At 34.0% G+C, this 22,300-nt stretch overlaps 1 protein-coding gene across 3 annotated transcripts in view; it reads left to right on the top strand.

The window, feature by feature from the left end:
• Positions 1–22,300, top strand: part of VMP1 (vacuole membrane protein 1) — a 141,168-nt gene that overhangs the window by 112,248 nt on the left and 6,620 nt on the right. For all 3 annotated transcript variants that reach the window (XR_005023644.2, XM_036879898.2, XM_036879899.2), the window contains exons 8-10: positions 2,515–2,595; positions 5,583–5,699; positions 10,473–10,534. Coding sequence is in view for 2 of the 3 variants with exons in the window: in XM_036879898.2 (XP_036735793.1) it covers positions 2,515–2,595; positions 5,583–5,699; positions 10,473–10,534 (260 nt within the window). In the remaining variant the exon portion in view is untranslated. The remainder of the gene's footprint in view (positions 1–2,514; positions 2,596–5,582; positions 5,700–10,472; positions 10,535–22,300) is intronic.

Genomic DNA, 22,300 nt, shown 5'->3' with positions numbered 1-22,300 from the left:
CTGTTTAGTAAAGAGATTCTGCCCCAGAGGGATAAAATGGCTCCTTACTTCCAGGATGTTTTTAAAAACATGATTCTTTGACCTTCTGTAGACTTAAATATTTTTATTATTTTGTATGTTAGGTGATCTGCACAATGTTTAATAATTTTTCCTTTATATAAACCAATTGGTTTGGTCATACCTCTTTCCAATTTAAATGTGTGTGTGTGTGTATCTCTATAGTAGAAAAATAGCAGTATAAAATGATAGCACCATCATAGGCACTTAGTTTAAATAAATACAAGATTTTGGAAGCCTTGAAATTAAGATAAAAGAAACAAGACACCAAACTTTTCTAAATACAACACTTTGCTGATCTTGTCTACACCAATTTATATAAAAAAGTATTTTTTTGTAATTTTATATATTGAGGGCTTCATGAATGCCCTGTTAGAAGAATGTTCCCATATGTTATCTAACTTAGAAAATACACTTATAAAAACCATGTTGTCTTTAAAATAAAATTTGCACAGTTTTTTTTTAATTCTTTGTTTTACTTTTTCTTAGCAATTGAGTATGATCTTACCTCTCATTAAAGTGGATTTGCTAAGAAGATATCAAGGACTGTCAAGGAAGGCATTTTCCTTAATTTGTATTTTTTAACTTGGGCTGTATTAGTTAAAATTTCATAAGTAGTTTATACTTTCATAGTATTGTTTGATACTTTAAAAACTCAAAATGTTTATATTCACTATGACTTACCAGTTTTTATTTAATGCTTCTAATGAATTACAAATTCAGTGATTTGGGGATGAATTGTGTAAATTATTCAAATAGATGGAAGTATAATTTGTTTTAAAAACATATAGGAAAAGTGGTTTCATTATATGCTCTTAAACAGTTTTAAATAATTATTTCACAATGTAATAGATGTTAATTTAAGAAAAAAATAAAATCTTCAGTTAGAAATATGAATAAAAATAGAAAGTGCCCTTTGCTGCAGTAGTTCAGTTGTTTAAAAATATTAAATCTGATATAATTGACTTACTAAAAATAATAATAAGCCTTATCCCAAAAAGAAAAGTTCTTCTTTGGAAATAAATTGTAAAATTACAGAATTACATTGTTGAATTCAGTTGATTAACTTTGAAAGCCTGTATGTTTGACCTTGAAAGTATTTATATTGACCACTAATATCTTTTAAATTATACCTTATTGGTTTAATGCCTTTGACTTTCTCGTCATCCACAGCAAGTAGGAGGATGATGAGAATTTCATTTCATTTTCACTGTCTTAATTTGATGGGGCTATTCTACATAATATTATTTGTTAAAGTGGTTTGTTTGTTTTTACATAAGAATGCACACTTCTGTTGTGGTTTGGAGAAGTACATTAAATCTTGTTCCTATTCTATGAAGGAACCTTCTATCTTTTATATTCTGACCTTTCTGTAAGAGTGTTGCCCATTAGAGTGTTGAATTAAAGAGAAGAGGGTCTATGATGTGAACCCTTTTTAAAAAGCCATTCACACAAGAGCTAATACATTTTATCGTATTAATTATTTTCACTGAAATATTGGTGTTTAAAAGGAAAGAATTAGTCAAATTTCAAATTGACACTTTTTTTTTTGATGTCTCATGGAAGAATATTTTATTTATTTATTTATTTTTTTGAGAGGGCATCTCTCATATTTATTGATCAAATGGTTGTTAACAGTTAACAACAATAAAATTCTGTATAGGGGTCAAATTGACACTTTTAAGAAAAAATATGTACATATATGTAATTGTACCAGCAACATGCTGGAAGAAGAAAATCAGGGAAGTAACTAGGCAGCCAAATGAGTGTTTCAGCATAAGAAGTAACAGAGTAATAAAGAGAGCACTGATTTCAGAGTCTAAAGGATTTGCTCTGTCTTCAACCCAGGATTACTGAAGGGTTATTGTGAAAACATTTTACAAAATTAGCACAAGCTGTGCAAATACAGGATGTTATTTTGCTTTTGAGGGTGATGAATGCTTATTAGTTATTGCCATATAACTGTTTTCCATCTTCTGGTTAGTGATCAACAGGGGTGTCTTCATTGGCTGTTTTGAAAAATCCTATGATTTCTTACACTGATATTAATCAGAGAGTAAGTCTGGCAAGTTGTCGCAGGAAAGAGAAGGAGATAGATGTGGTAGGCCAGTATTTCCAAAAGAATGTGTTGGTTCGTGGTTAGTTTATAACATTTTGTTCATCCTTGCATAATCCAGAGAGAATATGAAAAATAAAGGAACAATGTTTTTGCTTATTCTTGAAATGCAGTAAAAGTTTATCTCTAACGATGTAATTAATGTTCTATCAGGATTTTATTTGCATGTTTTCCAGGACAACCTGCTGTAGTTTTTTTAAATCATTCATCTTACTCATTAAATGAATGAATCAAATGCTTTCAGACTGTGACACATTTAATATTATAAACTCTGTAAAAAAGCCCTCTTTCCTTCTTCCTTGTACTTTTCATTAATGTTTTGATATCCTCCTTTTATACAGGACTTTGCCTCCCGGGCTAAACTGGCAGTTCAAAACTTAGTACAGAAAGTTGGATTTTTTGGAATTTTGGCCTGTGCTTCAGTAAGTAAATGTATTAAAAGTGAGAAATTCCAGTAAAATATTTAGTTTTTTTAGTTTTTTTTGTTTTTAAAGGTACTTGAGTGAACAAAAATGCTATCACTTCTAGTGGGTATGTAATTTTATTAATCATTCTTCTTACTCACCAAATGAGCTGTTTTCTGTTGAATAGGTTCATATTTTATTTATTGATTAGTAAGCATTTCATCATGGTATGATGACTTAAGACCTAAATGGCTTGATTCAGTAAGAACAAGAGACAAAATCCATCCTTCCCATGAAGAATGCATAATGAATTGCGTTTAACCAAATAACAATGACTTCATTCTTTCCACGGTTATAGATAGGTAGTTGTTTTCCAAAGTTTCAAACATCAGTTAATAAGTAAAAATTCATATAAAACCTGTCTTTAAGGGACATTAACACCTAGGTAGGTAATTGAAATATCTTAGGCAAAGTTAAGGGTATCTTTGGCTATCGCGATTTCAGAAACCATTTGTTAATGTGTGAATTGCAGATTACCGTATTTTGATCCTAGCAATACTAGAAATTTTCATGATCTAACTTTTCTTTTTAATATAGAAGCTCTTTATCACAATATTGATCTCAACTATTTGCATAATAGGCATGTTATAGCATAGTATAATATAGTGGAAAGAGAATTGGCTTTGGAGTCAGACTTACTTAAGTTCCTAAACCAGTTTCGCCTCTTATTAGCTATGTGGTCTTCAGTCAGTTTAGTCTTTGAGACCTACTTTTCCAATTTTTCAAATAGGTCAGTAAGACACTCCATTGCAAAGGCTGATGTGAAGATTTAAGATTAATATATGTGAACTAACACAGCACCTAAAACATAAATACTCAATTTTTTGTTACTCATCAGCTTTGAGTCAACCATTGAGTGCCTAGAATAAAGAAGTGAAAGATATATTCCCACTCTTCAAGCATCCTGAAGTTTAGTGAGGGAGACAATTGAAATACAATATGTAAAACGTACTGTGGAAACCCAGTAAAGTGGGATTAAGCTGAGAGACCTAATGGATAATAATGTCCTTAGTTTAGAGTCTAAGAGAATATGCATGGGAGTCATAGCACCTGGGTTGAAATCCTGCCCTGCTACCATTTATATTGAGTAAATTTCTTAATCTGTCTGCCTTGCTTTTCTTATCTGTAAAATGGGCATGATGATATCATATATCATTGTTTTGGGGGTAAGCGAGTTGATGATGTAGAAACCTTAGAGAAGGACCAGACAAGTCAAAGCATTCAATAAAAGTTTTCATTACTACTGGAGAAAAGCCACATACCTTTGATTTATTCAAACAAAAAAGACTTATTCTTTGGCACTCATCTATGCCTGTATCCTAACTGCTAAAAATAAACTTTGTATGCTAGCCTGTCTTCTTTATATTTGACTAGGAATAGTCACTATTTAACATAAATCAATAGATCAATTTGTCCTTTTGGGAATTTTTTTGTAGGAAATTTTTAATACTTAAGTTTAAATATTAAAAATGTATACTTGATTTAAGATAAATAATTAATTATTTTGGTGTTAACATTTAAACTTAGATCAGTAAAACTAGTTGAGGGAAAATCTCAAAGCTACTTAATAGTTCTTTTAATTCTAATCTTTCTATATTTGGTTAGCAGCTGAAAAATTAAATAACATGCACATGTAACAACATGTTCATTGATTATGCTTTTCCGAGAGTATCCAGCATACAGTGAGGCATCCAACAAGTATAACATATTCTAATTTTTATCTACTGTAATTTATGTATCTTGTATATTTTAATTTCCATTTCAACATGAGGTAGAGCCCAATAATAAAGGAAAACAAAATTATAATTCATGGATTTGTGAAGGTCACATAAGAAAATATAAGAAGTGACAAATGTAAAGCTGTGCAAATGTTATTATATTACATGGTCGCTAGACAGATATAATTGCATTCAGCATTTGAATTTGGATGAGAAAAAGAAAGCAGTTATTGGATCCAAGTGTTACTAACAAAAGAATACTTGAATTCTAATTTAGTCACAGCAGTTTTTTTAAAGAACATATGAGACATATATTTTAAACAACAAAGCTTTTCTTTGAAATTTCAAAAATGAAAATGCAATCATATAAATTAATTGGCATATAAATGGTTTAGCCAATAGCCACTAGGACACAGTGCTTCTATGGAAGAAAAATGGATGAAGTGCTCAAAAAGAGCTGGTGGTTTCTTTGTATTTTTATATGAAATTGTCTTTTAGTGTTCTTAAAATGTGGGAATGTTTGGAAAAGGTATTTGTTGTGAATCACGTCTTTGTCTGGAATTGGGTATTCAAAACATCTGAATCTGTGCTCTCATATTTCCACACGTGATTTTCTTTTTAAAGCATAATCACACTGCCCCACAGCCTTGGTCTCTCATAAAATAAAACACTAATGATTTTTTTTATGTTGGGGGGAAAAAAGCACATTCACCTCTAAATGTATTTCTGAATTTACAAAAAGATTTTGCTGTAAATGCAAGCACTTTCTAGATAATATGCTTATTTCAGGCCAAAGATTTTTAACTCCAATAACCACTGAAATCATCATAGACTTTCTCTTTATTTATACCTCACGTTTGAAAACAGCTACCAAATGGCAAAGTATCTACTGAGTGGGATTAAATTCCTGCAGATCAGTTGGCTTCATCCAATTCTAATGTGATGGAAAAAAAGGATGGGGCATTAGCCATACATAATATAAGCAAAATGATAGCTAACTTTGCTTTGAACATATTGAACAACAGCCTAAGATGAATGAGACTCAATTTATAGACACTTTAGTATACTTGCCTAACCTTCTGAATAGTCTGGTACTGATCAGGGAACCCATACTCCTTTGCAGTGTGAGGAAGACATAAAGTGTAATTCCACATACCTATGGGTGGTAAAATTAAACTGTTCCTTGGGTTATATATGGAAATCCCATTTTAATTTTTTTTTAAACAGATTCCAAATCCTCTATTTGATCTGGCTGGAATAACATGTGGACACTTTCTTGTACCCTTTTGGACTTTCTTTGGTGCAACCCTGATTGGAAAAGCAATAATTAAAATGCATATCCAGGTAATTATACCCCATTTCCCTGCCTAATGGTGATAAGCCCATTGAAAGACATAGAAATATATTTCCCTTCCTCATTTTATGGCAAATTGTCAAGATCTGGGTTCTGCTGCTGTTGGTTGGTAGCTTGCTTAGGTGTTCAACCATGAAAAGTCATTTGGAGGTGGGTCAATTTGGGCAGATTTTCCCTGTCCCTGTGGGAATGTTTGTGGCCCTTTACTGTATTTCTCCATGTTTTCCTTCTTGCCGCCTTTTCCTCCCTCTCTCGCTTCCTCTATTTCACCTTTTGCCTTGTGAAACTGTCTAGCAAACAAAGCTAGTGTTCTTATATTGGAAGATGCACATGATTTTCACATATATAGTCCAAAAATGTCCTATCTTTACTGACCATGAGCTGAGCAAATATTGCCTTTCACGAATTCTACTTCTCTTTAACATACTCTATGTAACACTTCCTCTCAAGGCACCAATATCCTTTACAGAAAACCAGCCAGATGTTAGTGTGGGGGAGAATGGGGAAGAAAGGGGTCTCTGAAGAGGTGAAAAGATGTGGGCTGTGGTTAGAAAAGTAAGAGTCTGCTAGTCTTAAAAGCCACTCTTAACAAAACTTTTAGTATAGGGATGTTTTTTTATAAATAGAGGAGAGAAACGAGGCTAAGAACATAAATGAGGGGAGTGGATTGTGCTTCTAGGACTGCTTCTAAGGGCAAATCTCACTAGAGTAAAATGACATTACCCTGGAAAGAATTTATTAATGAGGTTTGCAACAAAAGGGCATTCACCAAAGGAAAGGCAAGAGCAGTGAGTAATGGCTATGCCCTGGTGTGATTCCTTAATAATTAAAAGAATATTATCCCCCAAGTTTCTTAATACCTCTCTACCTCCAGTTCTTAGAAGAGAAGAATGAAACAGGGAAAGTTCAGCCACTTCTACCTACCTGCCCAGTTTCTAATACTAGATTTTGGCATTTGGGATGAGTTTATTGAGCCTATCCTCTACTCTCATGCCATAATAATCACTCAGAATTTCAAGGATAGGTTTTTCCTCCTTCAGTGAATATATTTCCTCTCACACATTAAGTATATGTTCAATGAACATGGGTTGTTGTTGTTTTTTGTAATATTGGAATGCTAGTTACTGTGGTAAAGATTTACAATAATAGGATTTTTCAAATAAATAATTTTATAGTGTATCAGAAGATAACTTTTTCTTCAGTCTTTTTAGTTCTTTCTGGGGGAAGAAGGAAGCTATCCTTTAGCTTTTTGGAGTCCTTTGAAAGTATTAATACTGAGGAACAATAACAGATTTTTATTCCCTTTATAACAACTTCTCTAGGAACCCACAAACTTTATGCATCCTACTTTATGTAGTAACTTTCTATAAATTATAGTAAAATGTATTATGCTGAAAGTACCCTATAGTGATAAGGCATGCAACTTATCAGACCTTTAATTATAAAATATTTTAAAATAGTATACATTTAAAAAATGTTCTCAAATTTTTTCAAGTTATGAGAATACTTAATTTTTTTATAGTGTAGGTCATCTGATTTTATTATTGTAATCCTGGGATAATGAAATTACTACTCCCATTTTGTATTGTAAAATTTAGAGAAGTTAATAAGTAATAGTTGGCTAAGAAAGTAAGTAACAGCTGGAATTTGAACCTGAGTCTTTCAGCTTCAGATTCAGTGTTCTTTTCATTCTTCTGCATTGCCTGTGTTACTACAAATTATTAATATGACTATAAAGAAACTGAATTGTTTAATGCCTGCTATTAATCAGGATCTGTGCCAGGCAGTTTTTGCATTGGTTATCTCAGAACAGTCCTATGAGGTGGTTATTAACCATATTTCATAGATAAGAGATAAAATACATACCTAAGGTCCTGGAATTCAAACCAAACTCTATAAAGTCGAAGTTCATTCCTTGTGTCTATGTAGAAGAGAAAAAAGAAAGCTAAAATCCATCTATATTTCTGAAAGGAAAGAATCTTGAGTTCCTTCACTAAACTGAGACCATGGGATATGTTTACCGTGTTCCATTATATCATAGGGACATATAAAGGCATGTCACTGGATGTACATTCAGACAGAGCTCAAGACAACAAACATTTCTCCTTCCTTGGGTAAGCAATATTAGTGAGAAATATAAACTTTTTTTTAAGTTAGGGTAGCATTGATATACAGTCTTATAAAGGTTTCACATGAGCAACATTGTGGTTATTACATTCACCCATATTATCAAGTCCCCTTCCCCACCCCATTACAGTCACTGTCCATCAGTGTAGTAAGATGCTATCGAGTCACTACTTGTCTTCTCCGTGCTATGCTGCCTTCCCTGTGACCTACCTAGAGTAATACAAACATTTAACTATATCTGAAATAACAGGGTTGCAGGAGGGGAACCCCACACACAGATTTTTCTGTGACAATAAACTTCTCTTCTGGTTCTTTTCTTTCTTTGTTTAGCTTAAACTAGGTAACCTTCCTTAATAAAAACTGTTATTTTTACTGATATCTTGCTATTTGTTAAACTTCCCCTAAAAAACTTCAAGTCAACCCACCTAATGTTAGATAGGGATTTGCCCTTCCTCTGGACAAGTTCAAATCCTCTGCCTGTAGAAGGATCCTTAGAAACATTGCCTTTCTCTCAAGTAAAGAAAATGAGAAGTCAGCAATACTCACACATAATACTTCACACACCATGTAATTTACTTGTCTTTTGTTTGGCTCACTGAGGTATTCTTGTGCCCAGAATTAGATTGTAGTAGGCACTCAGTAAATTTTTAATAAATGAATATAAGATTCATCTTCCCTCTGATGCACCCTTCTTTCTCAATGTTTCTTCTTTGTTCCTCATGGCACCCTTAGTCCCCTATACCCATATCTTGTTTTCTTCCTCCTCAACCCTTTCCTTTATTTCCTCTATACACTTGGTTGAGTAGACTGTTTGGTGGTCTGTGCCTTTTGTTTACTTGGTAGAATCCCCGCTCAGACCTCCAGCTTGAACGATTTTGAGACATATGTTCTTAAATGTCTGACACATGTATGTCTTGCCCAGCACAGTGAAATTTCAAGCTGTTACATATAAAAATGAAAGTCTTCTTTTGTTTTCAAGCAATAAAATTGTGCAATTATCTGGGCATTGGCTTATTTTGAATGTTAGGAGATGATGATAGGGAAAAGTGATGGTGGTGAAATCACTGAGAGGCAAAACCATGTTTTTTAGTACAGTGTTTCTTAGTAAAAGATTTATAGCTCAAGTAACTGGCTTTTAATATGGATATTTGAAGGACCCCCATATATTAACACTTTTCTCCCTAAACGATCTGTAATAATTGTCTTGTTAGCTTCATAGTCTTCATATATCATTTGTGTAACATTATGTATAATAAAATCATCATCCACCTTGTTAACTGTTTGACATTAATATGTGCTTGTTTTTTCCATATGATAGGTATCTTTTTAAAATTAATGGATGCATAAGCACACCAGAAAAGATTCCAAACTTTTTTTTAGTCCTACTTCCTTACAGGTATCCATCTGTGCCACTGTCAATGTCTCTTTTAACAATAGGACATTGATTAAGAAAAATGTCTTTGCTTTTTTGTCTTTTACCTGAAATAACATGCTTTTGTCTAACTTAGCACTCTGTTGGGATTCAAAATGAGTGGATAAAAAGAAGACTATTGTTATTTCAGTTTTCTAACCCTCCTCTTTGGTTGTTTTGTTGCATAGACTAAAGTTATTATTTAACAAGCAATAAAAAGCATTAAAGAGTTATCGGGAATTTGGAGAATCTAGAATTACTCATATTTAATGAGAGCATTGTTATCAATCCTCTAAAGCTAAACTTAATATTACCTTCTTGAATCTCTAATTAATCATACTTATGTGACCTTTTTTTCTCTGAACTTCTATAAACACTGCTTTTACCACTAGTGTCATTTACTCTTTTATCGTTTTATATATACTTTTGTACTTACCATCTCTCTCCTATGTATTGAAAATTTTTGTAAATTTCTTCAAGTCATTAAAGAAGTATACTTCTCATCTTTGTGTTCCCTAACAACCCTTGATAATGCCTGTACTATATATTTTGTTTTGTAACATTTGTTTGAGTTGAGAATATCTGCTACCTATTAGCCCAAAAGGCATCTTTACTTGTAAGTAAGATTAAGGTACGAACATCTTTAACTAATGGAGAGACCTTCAGTAACACCAAATTGAAATTTACTCAGGTCTGATAAAGATCATCAGAAACGTGTTGATGCCTTTGCTTGTACACTGAGCCTGAAAGTCCAGGCTCATTCTGGATCTGAGAATGGAACTTTGATGATACTTCTATAAAGACTTGCTATGATGTACAGTCATCTAAAGATCCTCTGGATTAGATTTTGCCAATACTCTTGTCATCAGGCTCATCAGCCTTAATTTCAGTGATGGAGGTCCTCTGGGAACCCGTGACTTCTGTTATGCACACCATCCTAAGATGCATCGACTGGCCAGCCAGTCTTGGTTTCATGACTCATATTTTTCCCCAGACGTGGTCATGTCTCCTAGTAAGACTAGAGCTGTGCTTAAGGAAAAACATCTTTAAAACACAAAGTAGATAGCATATGTCAGTCATATTGGGTTTTGGGTTTTGAGTTTTTTTTTAAGAATTGTAAAAATTACAATTAGGGGCAGCATTTAACTTTTTAGACTTTTAGAATTTATGTTGTTTTTTTGTTAAGAGAAATACTTCTGGTTTTTTTTTTTCTTTCTTTTTACAGAAAATCTTCGTTGTAATAACATTCAGCAAACACATAGTGGAACAGATGGTGGCTTTCATTGGGTAAGTAACTCTTTAAGGACTAATATTAATATCATCACTGAATGAGAGGAAATGTATAAAAGACTTTATTGGGATAGAATTTTTGGATCTTTATTTTTTGAGAAGGAAAAATCTTTTGCTCTGTTTTTAAATTGAAGACAACTTTCTTGCCCTACAGTAGGGAAGGATGAAGCCCAGATTATCCTTGTTTAATTTTAAATCAGACATGTATCAAGTCCTACCATTTTTTACTTAAAAGAAGCTTTGGAGCTTGAGACTGTTACCCCTCCAAAGAAATAAGAAATTTTCTTTATATAAAAGACATGTGTGTATCATTACTGTAATGGTGCTTTAGGACAACGCTACGATATTTAGCCAAAATTGGATGCCAGATACACAGTTGCATTTCATTTAAATACAAATCTTATCATAAAATATTAATATTCATTATATAAGTCATGCTAAGATGACATACTATTACCAAAATATGTTAGTTATAAACATATTTCACTAGAGAAGAATTAGGCCATTTGAAAAGGTTGAACTTCTCCAAAGCTTTTATTTTTCTGTTTATGGTTAAGACCAGTTTTAACATATGCTTTAAAGGATGTCACAGATTTGTGGAATTGACTGATAAAACAGTAAAGAAAGACTCATTGTTTGGTTAATTAAATTAGCTGTCAGCTGGAATGTATACTGTCAGATAGTAAATGAAACTGTTTTTATGTATGACTTTTTAGGTAGGAGGCTTTCTTTTCATTTCATAGTGTAACTGCTCAGTGGTGGAAAAGTGTTAAGTTAAAGTGCCCTTTATGTAGTTTTAGCCTAAATCTTTATCTTAAAAGCTATTTATAAAATAACACATTTATGAAAATTTTTGCTGTTTAAAAAAAAATTGCCACTTGAAGGTGAGTTCATGAGTATTAGTTTCATTATTCTTTAAACCATACCTTGTATATTTACTTTTTGTTATTTTTTAAACCATACATTATATATTTACTCTTTTCTATATATATGATATGTTTTATAAGAAAATAATTTTTAATATTTTCCATTAAGGGTTTAATGTAGAAATTGAGGAAAAACATATTCTTGAGAATATACTCAGTGGAGCCAGTCATTGGTTTTATTACTTCCTAAGCTTGTAATTATAAATATGGATTATAGCTTGTACATTAAAATCTAATTACTACAGTTTTTGTTGCCTGAATCCTAACAAGTAAGTGGTTTGCAAGTCACCATATATTACAGTGAAAAAGAAGGAAGGAATATTTTTGTCCCTTATTGTTTAAATACAAAGAAGACATTTCATCTGTTCTTAGAGATTTTCGGCATGAGAGAACTCTGAAGGACGTAGATTTGCTAACTACCACACGGACCCACACATTGTAGGAGTGATTGCATGTAACACCCTTCATTCTTCTTTTCTCCTTTTCCCATATTGAACATTTATAGAAGGAAGTTTTTCAGCTACTTCCACATCCTCATGGCTCCCACCTTCTGTTTCCCCAGCTTTTGGAGTTTCTAAGAAGTTAGGGTAGTTAACTACCATTCTCATCCACCCGCATCCAGTTTCATTGCCTTCCAATCCGTTCTCCATACGCGGTTAGTAACCTTTAAAAAGTCTCAATGTGAGCATCTCACCACGACTGTCCTCACCTTCCAGCATCTCATGTTGAAATCCTTCACTGTTTTTGCCCTTCATTCATAAGGTAAAGCTAAACCTCCTTGCCATGGTCTCCAGAGCCTTGTTGAGCTGTCCCCTGTACTTTTCTCTGCCTGAGTCTGCTGCTGCTGATCTTTGCTCATGCTTTTCCCTTTGCCTGCTTCAGGGTTTCTCAACCTCTGTACCATTGTTGTCAGGACCAACCCCCGCATTGTAAGATATTTAACTGCATCATTGTCCATCACTTACTAGATGCCAGTAATGTCTCCCAGTCATGACAATCAGAAATGTCCCTAGATATGGTCAAATGTCCCATGGCAAGTATACCCCCTACTACCACCACCAGCCCCTTTGGGAACCACTATATAATGTCCTTTAGGTTTCAGCATTAGTTTGCAAAATGCCTTTTCTGACTAGGTCAAATAACCTCTTTCTTAGGGACATCTGTTCGCTGAAGCATGTACTACATGCACCAACAGTTACGTTTTTACATTTGCGTTTGACAGTTGTAATTTTTACATTTATATTTGTATGTTTATTGTCCTATCACTAACCTGCAGACTTCTTAATGGCAGAGGCTGTACCTAGTTTTGTTCACTGTTGTGTCCTTGGCACCTGGCATATTACTTGACACATAGCAGGTGTTTTATAAATATCTGGTGAATAAATGAACTAATTGGGTACAAATAAAGATTGGGCTAATAAAAATTGGCAAATCATTTATTTAGCCCAGATTCTTCTGTTTCCCCAGCCATTGGAAATTTCTAAGAAGTATTACTTATCTACAGTAAACAGAAATAAAAATGTCTTTAAGCTTAGGCTGAAGTTAAAGTTAGAATTTCTTATGTTTTTCAAAATCACTAGTTCTTTTTCTTTACTATCTCTTATAACATAGCTCCTCAAAAAAAATCCAGCGATCCTATCTTTTTAAAGATTGTTTTTGCAGTTATTCTGAGATATTCAAGGCCTGATGGATTCTGGTTTTTATTGAATTAGATGGGTGGTGTCATATTATTAAAATTGTTTTCAAGAGACAGATGTTGGAATGTCGTAATATCTTCATCTTTCCCCCAGCACCGTCTACAGAGATTACCTCATTAACTTCTTTTCTAGATAATACATTAAACAGTGTAAATAATCAGATTTGGCAGGTGATAATAATTCTTTATTACTAGATGCCAATGGGTATCTTTTTCATCTTTGCAGGAGTAACACCTTTTTTCATCAGATTCTCAAATTGACCTTGACATGATCTGTTTTCTTACATTTTGAAGTAGGAAATGCTTTTAAATACAAGCATTCAAATGATAATTAATAAACAGACTCATCAAACCTAGGCTGAAAATTAAGTTAAACAAGGAAAATGAATTTTTAATAAACCTAAATGTATTTCAGAAAAGAGAAGTAGAACAGTCAATTGACTCCTTAGATCCATTATTGAATTGAAAATACTGTCTGTAGCTTGTTATAGAAACATTCTCTTGGATTGTTAGTCCTCTCTCCTCACATTATTAGAACTCCAAATGGTACAGCAAATCGTCACACTAAACCAGTAAAGTTGAATACAGCCCTTTGAAGGATATTTAAAACTATGTGCCCACACTTAAGGGAGTGATGAATTGCCACGGTAGAGAAAAAAAAACCAAAAGATGAGACCAAAAAAAAATCAGCAACGATTCAAATTTAAAATAAAACTATGAGATTCTAAAGGCAAGGAGGAATGAAAAATGAATCCCAAGAGTAAGGACAGCTGGGGATGGAATATTAAAAGAGCACACAGGCTTTGGACAAAACAGATCTAGATTTGAATATGACCTCTGCCACAGACCAGTTATTCAGCTTCTCACTGCATCCCCTTCTAGTTGCCGTTCTTTCAAACAACGTGTTTCTTTGAGTAGCATTTCTTCTCCAGTTCAGGAGTCCACTGATAACCTTTCCAACTTCCAGTCAAAATGTGAAATGTCCTGTATCAAAATATTTTACAGTTCAGTTGAAACATACTCAGATCAGTGGTTTAACATTTCAAAGCATGTGTATTTTTTTCATCTCAGCTTTTATGTTGCCTGTGTTTTCAAAGTCTCATTTTCCAAAGTTTCCACTGACAAGATGGAAAGGTAGACTGCTAGGTGACTATTATGAGCGTTCTCAGGGAAGATTGAGGAAAGGCCTACTTCTCCTTAAAGTACCCATTTCTTTACTCTCTGATCAGTAAAATGCCTTTAATCAGTGCAATGTTTTTCATCAAAGATTAGACAAATAATTATTGAAGATATTATTTTCTGAACATAGTGAGCACTTCATATATAATTCTTATTACTGTTTACTTCTAATTTTAGCTGTGTATGCTGTGTATTTTCCCCTCTTTCATTGATAAGGAATTGGACTCTAAGTGGTTATAAATAACTCACTTACATAATTTTTTATTTTAATTTTAACTTCATAAAAAGGTTATATTACATGCATGTAGTGTTTTGCTATATTGTGTGATGCTGAAGAGTATTCATTTTGACTGCTATATATCACTCTATTGGATAATTATTCACCCACTCTCTCACTCTCCCACAGTGGGCATTTGGAAGGTTTCCATGTTTTTTGCTGTTTTGAACAGTGCTTTTATGAGCATTTCTTAGTGTAATAAGTGAGCACATTGTAAAGAGCCTGAGTATAATAAATGGGACAACACATGAAGTGAAAAAGGTAAATAAAAGAGAGATTGGACATAGCAAGATAACCCTAGTTTTCATAACCTAGTTTTCATAAGATAACCTAGGCTTGTCTAGGGCCAGATTTGGGCAAATTCTCTCACAAGTGTGCCTGTGGCCTGCCAAGCTGTGCTGCTCACCTCTCTCCAGGTGGCAGTGAAAGAGTTAGTGTTGACCATTACATTTCTGGTGTTGAGGTTTAGTATTAGTGTTTTTGTTGGTGGTGTTTTTTGTTTTGTTTTGTTTCTTTACATTTCTTAACAGCATGAGCTTTTTTTTTTTAAGTATCATTGTTATACAATCTTACGTTGGTTTCAAATATACAAAACAGTGGTTCAGCAGTTACCCATATTATTAAATCCTCACCCCCTCGAGTGCGTTCACTCAGCTTAGTAAGATGTTACAGAATCATTAACTGTATTCTCCCTGCCGTGGTTTAAAGTTAGTTTTTTTTCACAGGTTTGAATGCTATGCTGATGACTGAAGGAAATATTCCTTCCCCAAAGGGCTCCTAGTCTTAATATAGCTATGGAGTGGCCCAGCTAAATGTGATACCTAAGTATGTCTTTGGCCTTTGGTATTTTTAGTACAGTATGTCACTGTATGACAGTCCTAAGATCCCAGAGAGAATATAAGCCCTACCGTCAAAATTTACAGTAACTTCAAGAGTAAATAATTCCCTTCCCTCAAGTAGAAATAATAATTAGTAGATTTATTTCTTGGACAGTTCTAGAAAGTAATTGCCAGCCAGTGTCATTAGGTTTAGGGAAAGGTATCCTATCCCTATTCATTCCTAAATCAAAGGGTTTGTCTAGTTATATATTAACATCTGAAAAGATGTAATGAATCATTTATATATTCTACAAGAAGTTAGAATACAGATAATAGCCTCTGAGAAAAAGGCTTTTGGTTTATGGTATGGCAGGAGGACAGAGAAAAGGTTCTGAAAAACAGATTAGGCATGCAGTGGAGTTTTTCACTCTTTGGTATCTAGGCTGAAACAAGTAAGGGGACAGAACCAAAGCCAGAGAACCAGGGAACTTTAGAACTTCAAAGGTATTACATTTGTTGTAGTCCTGTTATTTATTTATTTTAAATTAAGATTTAAAACTAACTTTTATTTAATTTTAGTCTTTTCCAATGAGAGACCTGGACATATTTCTTAAATAGCATAACCAAGTCTAACTTTAAAATCATGATTAAAATGACATGTTCCAGTATTCTCACCAAATAGACGATGAGAATTCCCAGAAAATAACATCAAGCATATGACTCGTTAACAAACCATATGCAGAACATTGGCTCATTGTCAGGTTGCCAGGGCCTTATTGGAAGACAAAGTCCCCAGTTTTACCACACAAGAAAGTTTCCACAACTCAGTCATTGAACTTGGGGGATGGGGTTGGCTGGAGTAGGGACTTTTTACCAGATACAAAATGTTCCATGCTCTTCTTTGCTGTCTTCTGTTTCTGAGTTAATTTGATGTTTGACCTCAGAGTCAGACTTGCCTGTGGCAAGGGAGACCATTTTAACCAGTGAGTAGTTAGCGCTTGAATCTTAATGGTGTTTCTTGTTCCTTACTCTATGACAAGTGGTCAAAATGAGGCATATTGGCCTGTACTTTTTCTTCTACAGAAAGAAAATCTATCCTTTCATTTTAAAATATAAAATGGTTCATGTACTTGATTCTCTTTGACTTTGGTCATTGTAGAATAACCAGAAAAAGTTACAGAAGTGTGGAGCACAAATATTTGTATTAACTGAAAAAAGGATATGTAGATTTTAAGACCCCAGCTGCTAAGACTCAGTTGTACACACTGATTTTAAAAATGATCTTCTGCAGTTTAGGTAGAAAATTCCTTCCTTTTCATGTCTACTTCGTGTGGTTTGTTATCTTCTCTTTTGACACTTAACTGTTCTATATTTTTGTTGTAGATATTGGGAGGCAGCATAGTTAAAGGTTAAAGCAGGAACTCTGCAGTTAAACAGATGAAAAATGGACATTGTATTAGGAATTTACTATTGTCCATAATTAGAACATTTCTGAAGAATGTTGAAAACTAAAACCCAATTATAATGGATCACGTAGAATTGTGAAGTAAAGGAAAAGGCAGGCCAAGGTCACGCCTGACACATTTTAAATGTACTATAAATATTTGGTGACTAAATGAATTCATTCATTCATTATTAGGAAAGACCTCTATGTACTTGAGGCTTGGGGGAAAGACTCCAGTAAAGAGCTGGAGGTGGAAAATAAAAATGAAAAAAAGGAAGGATGTGGCTGGAAATTAGCATTTAGTAAGAACCCCGCTGTGCCAGGTGCTTTACATACATTTTTATTTAATATGCATAACAAAACCTGTAAGGCACTGACACTCTCTAGATGGGAAAACTGAAACACTGAGAAGTTAAATTCATGTAAATGGTAAGAGATGAAAGGAGATAGGATCAAAAGCCTGCATGGATTGATTCCCTTCCATAACCACTTCTTTCAAAACTGGAGTGAAGGTTCCAAGATCTTTTGAGGTAGAGAAAAGGGAGAGCTATAGAAGGCAGTGAGGTGATCTGCTTGAAGTTAGAAATTTGGGTGGGAGTGCCAGTTTCAAGTGGCTGCTCTGTGAATTTGCAAGAGTCGGCATGAATTCTTTCTATCAAATCTTCTTGTTCACACTTGTGCAGCTTTAACTAGTTCCTCCTGGTGGTATTCTGAGTGAGAAAGGGGGGTTTTGTACTGTAAGTTTAAGTGCATGTTTTCTTTCAGCACACTTCTAGATTAGGATCATTGAGAACAGAGATCATGACTTTTTTTTCTTAGTTATCTACTGCACTTAGTGATTTTCTGCCTAACGGTTGGAATAACTAAATTGTTCTTAGATGAGATTGAATTCTAGTCACTACTGTCACTTTTTTTATCCACTCACCATTGAGCCACTTTGAATGATCTAAAGGCCAATAAGCTTCCGTGTCATTTCACCCTAAACTTAAATTCTGCAAAGTATTCTTTGTTCTTGACCTTTGAGTCCATGGGTCCCTGCTACTGACTTCATTCTTAGAACTCAGTGGGTCTTCAAGCCAGACATAGATTTGTCACCGTATAAAACTGTCATTTTCTGTAACTGAAATCAGTTGATTTTTTTTTTTTTAAAACAGGGTTTTGTTTTGGCAGCCAATCACTCTTACCTGGTTCTTCACTCCTTTAGCTGTGGCCTCATTCATTAGCATAAATACCTGCTTAGCTCCTGTTGCTCAAGTCCACATTCTGAAAGGAGGTTTTGTTTTTGAAAGCTTCCCTTTAACGATAGCACATTTCAAGGCTATCTGCTAGTTATAAGGTGGTCTTAACTCCATTCTGATTCTTATAAAAAACAGTTCCAAATGTTCAAAAGCCAGGGCAATTGTGAATTCTTTTTCTTGAAAGACACCTGTGATAGAAACCTGCTGCAAGGCAGTAGCACCAGTACTGATGTTTCTGGATAAAGCAGTGGTCTTCCTTCTGCATACCTGCTAAAAACCGATGGTGTCACATGTTTATAATACCACTCACCACACAATGGACCAACTTAGGTATAAAAAGAGGTTTTAATCATTTGAAAGGGGCACGGATGTGAATGAAATTCAAGGTGTTTTAATCCTAAATCCTGAGGTTGAATCCACGACAAATTTTAGATGGTGCCAGAGACTATCAACCCAAACTTGTCTATATGAGAAAGCCATAGGTTTTTTTAATGCAGTGCATAATTTTCATCAGAGCTTATTTTATGTTGGGGTACCCTTTCAAGATCCTCAGAGGTAAAGGAACTTAGTTTTAGTGGGCTACCACATTTCAGATACAAAAGTAAGTGGACTACATCAATTATCAATTTTTTTAATAATGTCGTACTTCAAAAATCCATTCAACTACGTGAGAAAATTCATAACACTTTGATGACAGTCACACAGGATTACTGAGTCCCATTTTTACCAGGTTAAATATAAGTTGATTTGCAGTTAGTGCCAGTTTATTTACTTGACATGTTCCTGGGTTAATTAAGTATCAATTTTTTTCTTTCTTTTTTCTTTGTCTAATCTCTCAGAACTGTAAAGCTTTAAATATTAATGGCAGTCAGCATGATGACCTTTGGCTTCTTCAGAAAGATTGCAAGATAAAGTACTCTCCCCCACCCCATCTTACTTCCCCTCCTTAGGGTAGTCTACCTTAGGAGGACAGACAGTTTCATTTGGAGGGCAATCTATCATTGTTGAATCAGGCCAGGAGTCTGAGATCTATTCTGAGTCACTCTGAGTAGACCTCTAGTATTGGTTGGGCCCCAGGGAAACTGGTGGTTAAATACTGTGAGAATCTTTATCAGACAGGAAATGACAACTCATTAAAATACTAACCGTTAAGCCTATTTAGATCACTGCCCTGGGGTGGGGAGGAAAATTTAACTCTACAATGTCTGACTAAAATGTGTGCATTTCTAAAAAAACAGTTATTTATAAGACTTATCAAGAAAGGGAATTGGTAGTCTATCTTGCCTCTTTCGTACGGAAGATAGATGAGCATGTAATAGGTTTGGGGTGGGGAGGGGCTTTTCCTACATCCCTGAAAATATATCCTCCTAGTACCTTAATTGTAATATTCAGTCTCTTCAGCAAAAGGCTCTGTTGACTTCAGTCTAGAAGAGGACCATTTTCTATTTCAGGCTCTATTTCTATGTTCCTGGGCCAAATCCTGAATCGACAGAAGGATTATCAGGGTTCAGAGGATAAATTTGATTTATTGATTTACATACAGTAAACCTCACCCAAGAAAATTCTGAAGACTCTGATAATCATTTGAAACATAACTATAAGTTTTGACTGTGGGCCCAGGGTTTCAGTCTCTTGAGGTTTGGCTATCAATATTTTTGAAGGCCCTTTTCATAGTAGCCCATTAGAAGGATGAGCAAAAAAAGAAATATCCAGTTCACAACTTTGTAGAAATAGTTTTTTTTCCTCTTTGGTATATTACCTAACAGTCCTGTACTGAATTTGTCTGCTAACTAAGCCTTAAGGTATTTTTTTTTTTTTTACCTTTCGGGAACAAGATAATATTTGTACCCCTCACATTTTAAACCAGTGATTTCTACCATCAGAATGGGACTGAAATAATAGAACTTCTATTTAAATCTCTTTTCATCTGTTATTTTCTTTTTTGTGTGTTTTGTAATATACAAACATTATTGTAGTGGCACATATATATAAAATCTGTATGGCTAGACGTACATGGAGGATATAGCTTGTCATCAGTCTGACTGGCAGTCCCTCAATCTACGTATCAGAAGGTCACATATCATGGATTACAGAACATAAGCTAGGGGAAGAGTGGGAGTTCCATAGTACAAAAGGGGCTCACAGTAGGCATGTTGCAATTTATTGTGTTTTTCCCATGCCCCATTGATCAGATTTATAACTTATAATTCCTACTTTTAACTAAAAATTAACCCTCACAAAACAGACAAGTGGCTTAAAAGGTTTGCTATACAGAAACAGTAGAAGGAAAATAATACTGATAGTAGGTTAATAAGGAACAGCACAAATGTTGCAGCATTGGCATTTCATCTGTTCCCAACACATGTGTATAAAAGTCAGCCAAAAAATTTAGAAATTATTCATTTCTAATAAAGGACAAGTGTATGTTGTGCCTTGAAATACTGGCTAATGATTGCATGAAAGCCATCATAATTAGTAAGACATTTGCAGTAAGAATTTTTTTAATTTTTAAACTTCATCTTTATTTCATCCTTTTTAGTTTGTATTTATGCATTTTACTATTTTCATAAGGAGTATATACATACATCAAAAATACTTTCAGACTTCTAGTCTAGGCTCCTCTGCCCTTAAAAGTTACTTTTGGTGCTATCAAAAAGTACTTGTCATCAGTAGTCTAACTTGAAAAGACTATGCTTTCTGAATTACTGCAGCAGTAGAACTGATTAAACCCTTTTGTTCCCTTTCTTTTAATGTTACCCCTGACTCAACTTATTCTGAAAACATGTTCTCCCATTTATATAAGCTTTCAGAGGTTTGCTTAATCACACCCTGAGAATGTTATTTAGACATTCTGATTAATCATCAGAGGGGATGTTAAATAAATCAGCCTCGTAGTATTGTGCAAACAGTGAAGCAAAGGTAAAAAACCATTGTGCCTACACTTCTGGGATAGATAAAGGCTCATTACCCTGTAGATTTACTAGGAACCCATGTCAGATGGTGTGTTTTCAGGAAAGCCAGTGTAATGTCCATGATCATAATAATGCAAAGACCCTCAAAAAAGGGGTTAAGAAAGGAGCAGATCCTATACTAAATTTAAAAAGTTACTTTATTAACGCCCATTTAATGTCCTTAGGCATTTTAACTTCTTAACATTTATATATAGGCCTGTTAAATAATGCCAAACAAGACAAAATCAATGTTTTTATTTAAAATTCATGTTATTTCTATGTTATTAAGCACTGTGCCCCAGTTTTATGATGGCACATGGTAACAAAAAAACACACCTGACTGCAAAAATTCAAACAGAATCATGAACAGGAAAATTTCACGTTTTCTAATAACAAATCCTATTTTGATGACTATCTCCATGATGTAGAAGTAATTCAAAGAAAATCAAATGGTGTGTTTTTGTATCTGGTGAACCAGTTTGTTTGGGAGTTATGTAATTTGAAAGGAGTCTCTTGAAAACAGGAATAATAATAACCGATGAATTTTTGAAGTGGGTGTGTGCTCAGGACTAACCTACCAATAAAAATTTAAGCATTGTGAAAAAACGTAGTTATCACACCTCCCATTCTCTGTGCAACCTGTTCTCTCTACCAATTGTGATGTTTCCTCTGGAAGATTTTCCGGTTTTTGTGGGTGCAGAGAATAATGCAGACCTTTATTTATAATGAATCAATATAGGGAAAGTTTAAAATACAGATTTCTTACCAGATAAGCAATTTTTCAGAAGCAGAGTCAAATATGTATTAAAAACTATAGAAAAATAATAGATTTTGCTGGTCAGGGCCCTTGGCAGAATTTTGCAAAGAAATTTGTGTTGTGTCTGTTTTAACACATACTTAGGTATGTAAGCATGGCAAAATATTGTTTCCACGAAACCACTTTTGAGCTCTGAGTGGGTCTGGACTTCTGTAGATTTCTCTTCACTTTTTCCGCCCTCTTGTTTGTATTTTCTGAGGGGTGTTTTTGTGGGTTTTTTTGTCCTTTATTAAAATTAGTAAAAAAAATTCAAATATTGCCATTGGAATAATTTGTTGGAAATTGGTTTTTTAATGAGTTATATTATCTGAAAAATGTTGTGTGTGTGCTGAGGAAATAAATATCAAGATATTACTATCCACAAAGCTTTTTCTACCCACCGTGTGAGCAAGGAAAAGTAGATGAGATAAATTTGGT

Source organism: Manis pentadactyla, chromosome 4, assembly GCF_030020395.1.
Source record: "Manis pentadactyla isolate mManPen7 chromosome 4, mManPen7.hap1, whole genome shotgun sequence".
NCBI lineage: Eukaryota > Metazoa > Chordata > Mammalia > Pholidota > Manidae > Manis > Manis pentadactyla.
The sequence above is the reverse complement of the archived record's forward strand: the minus strand, read 5'-3'. Positions and strand labels throughout refer to the sequence as shown.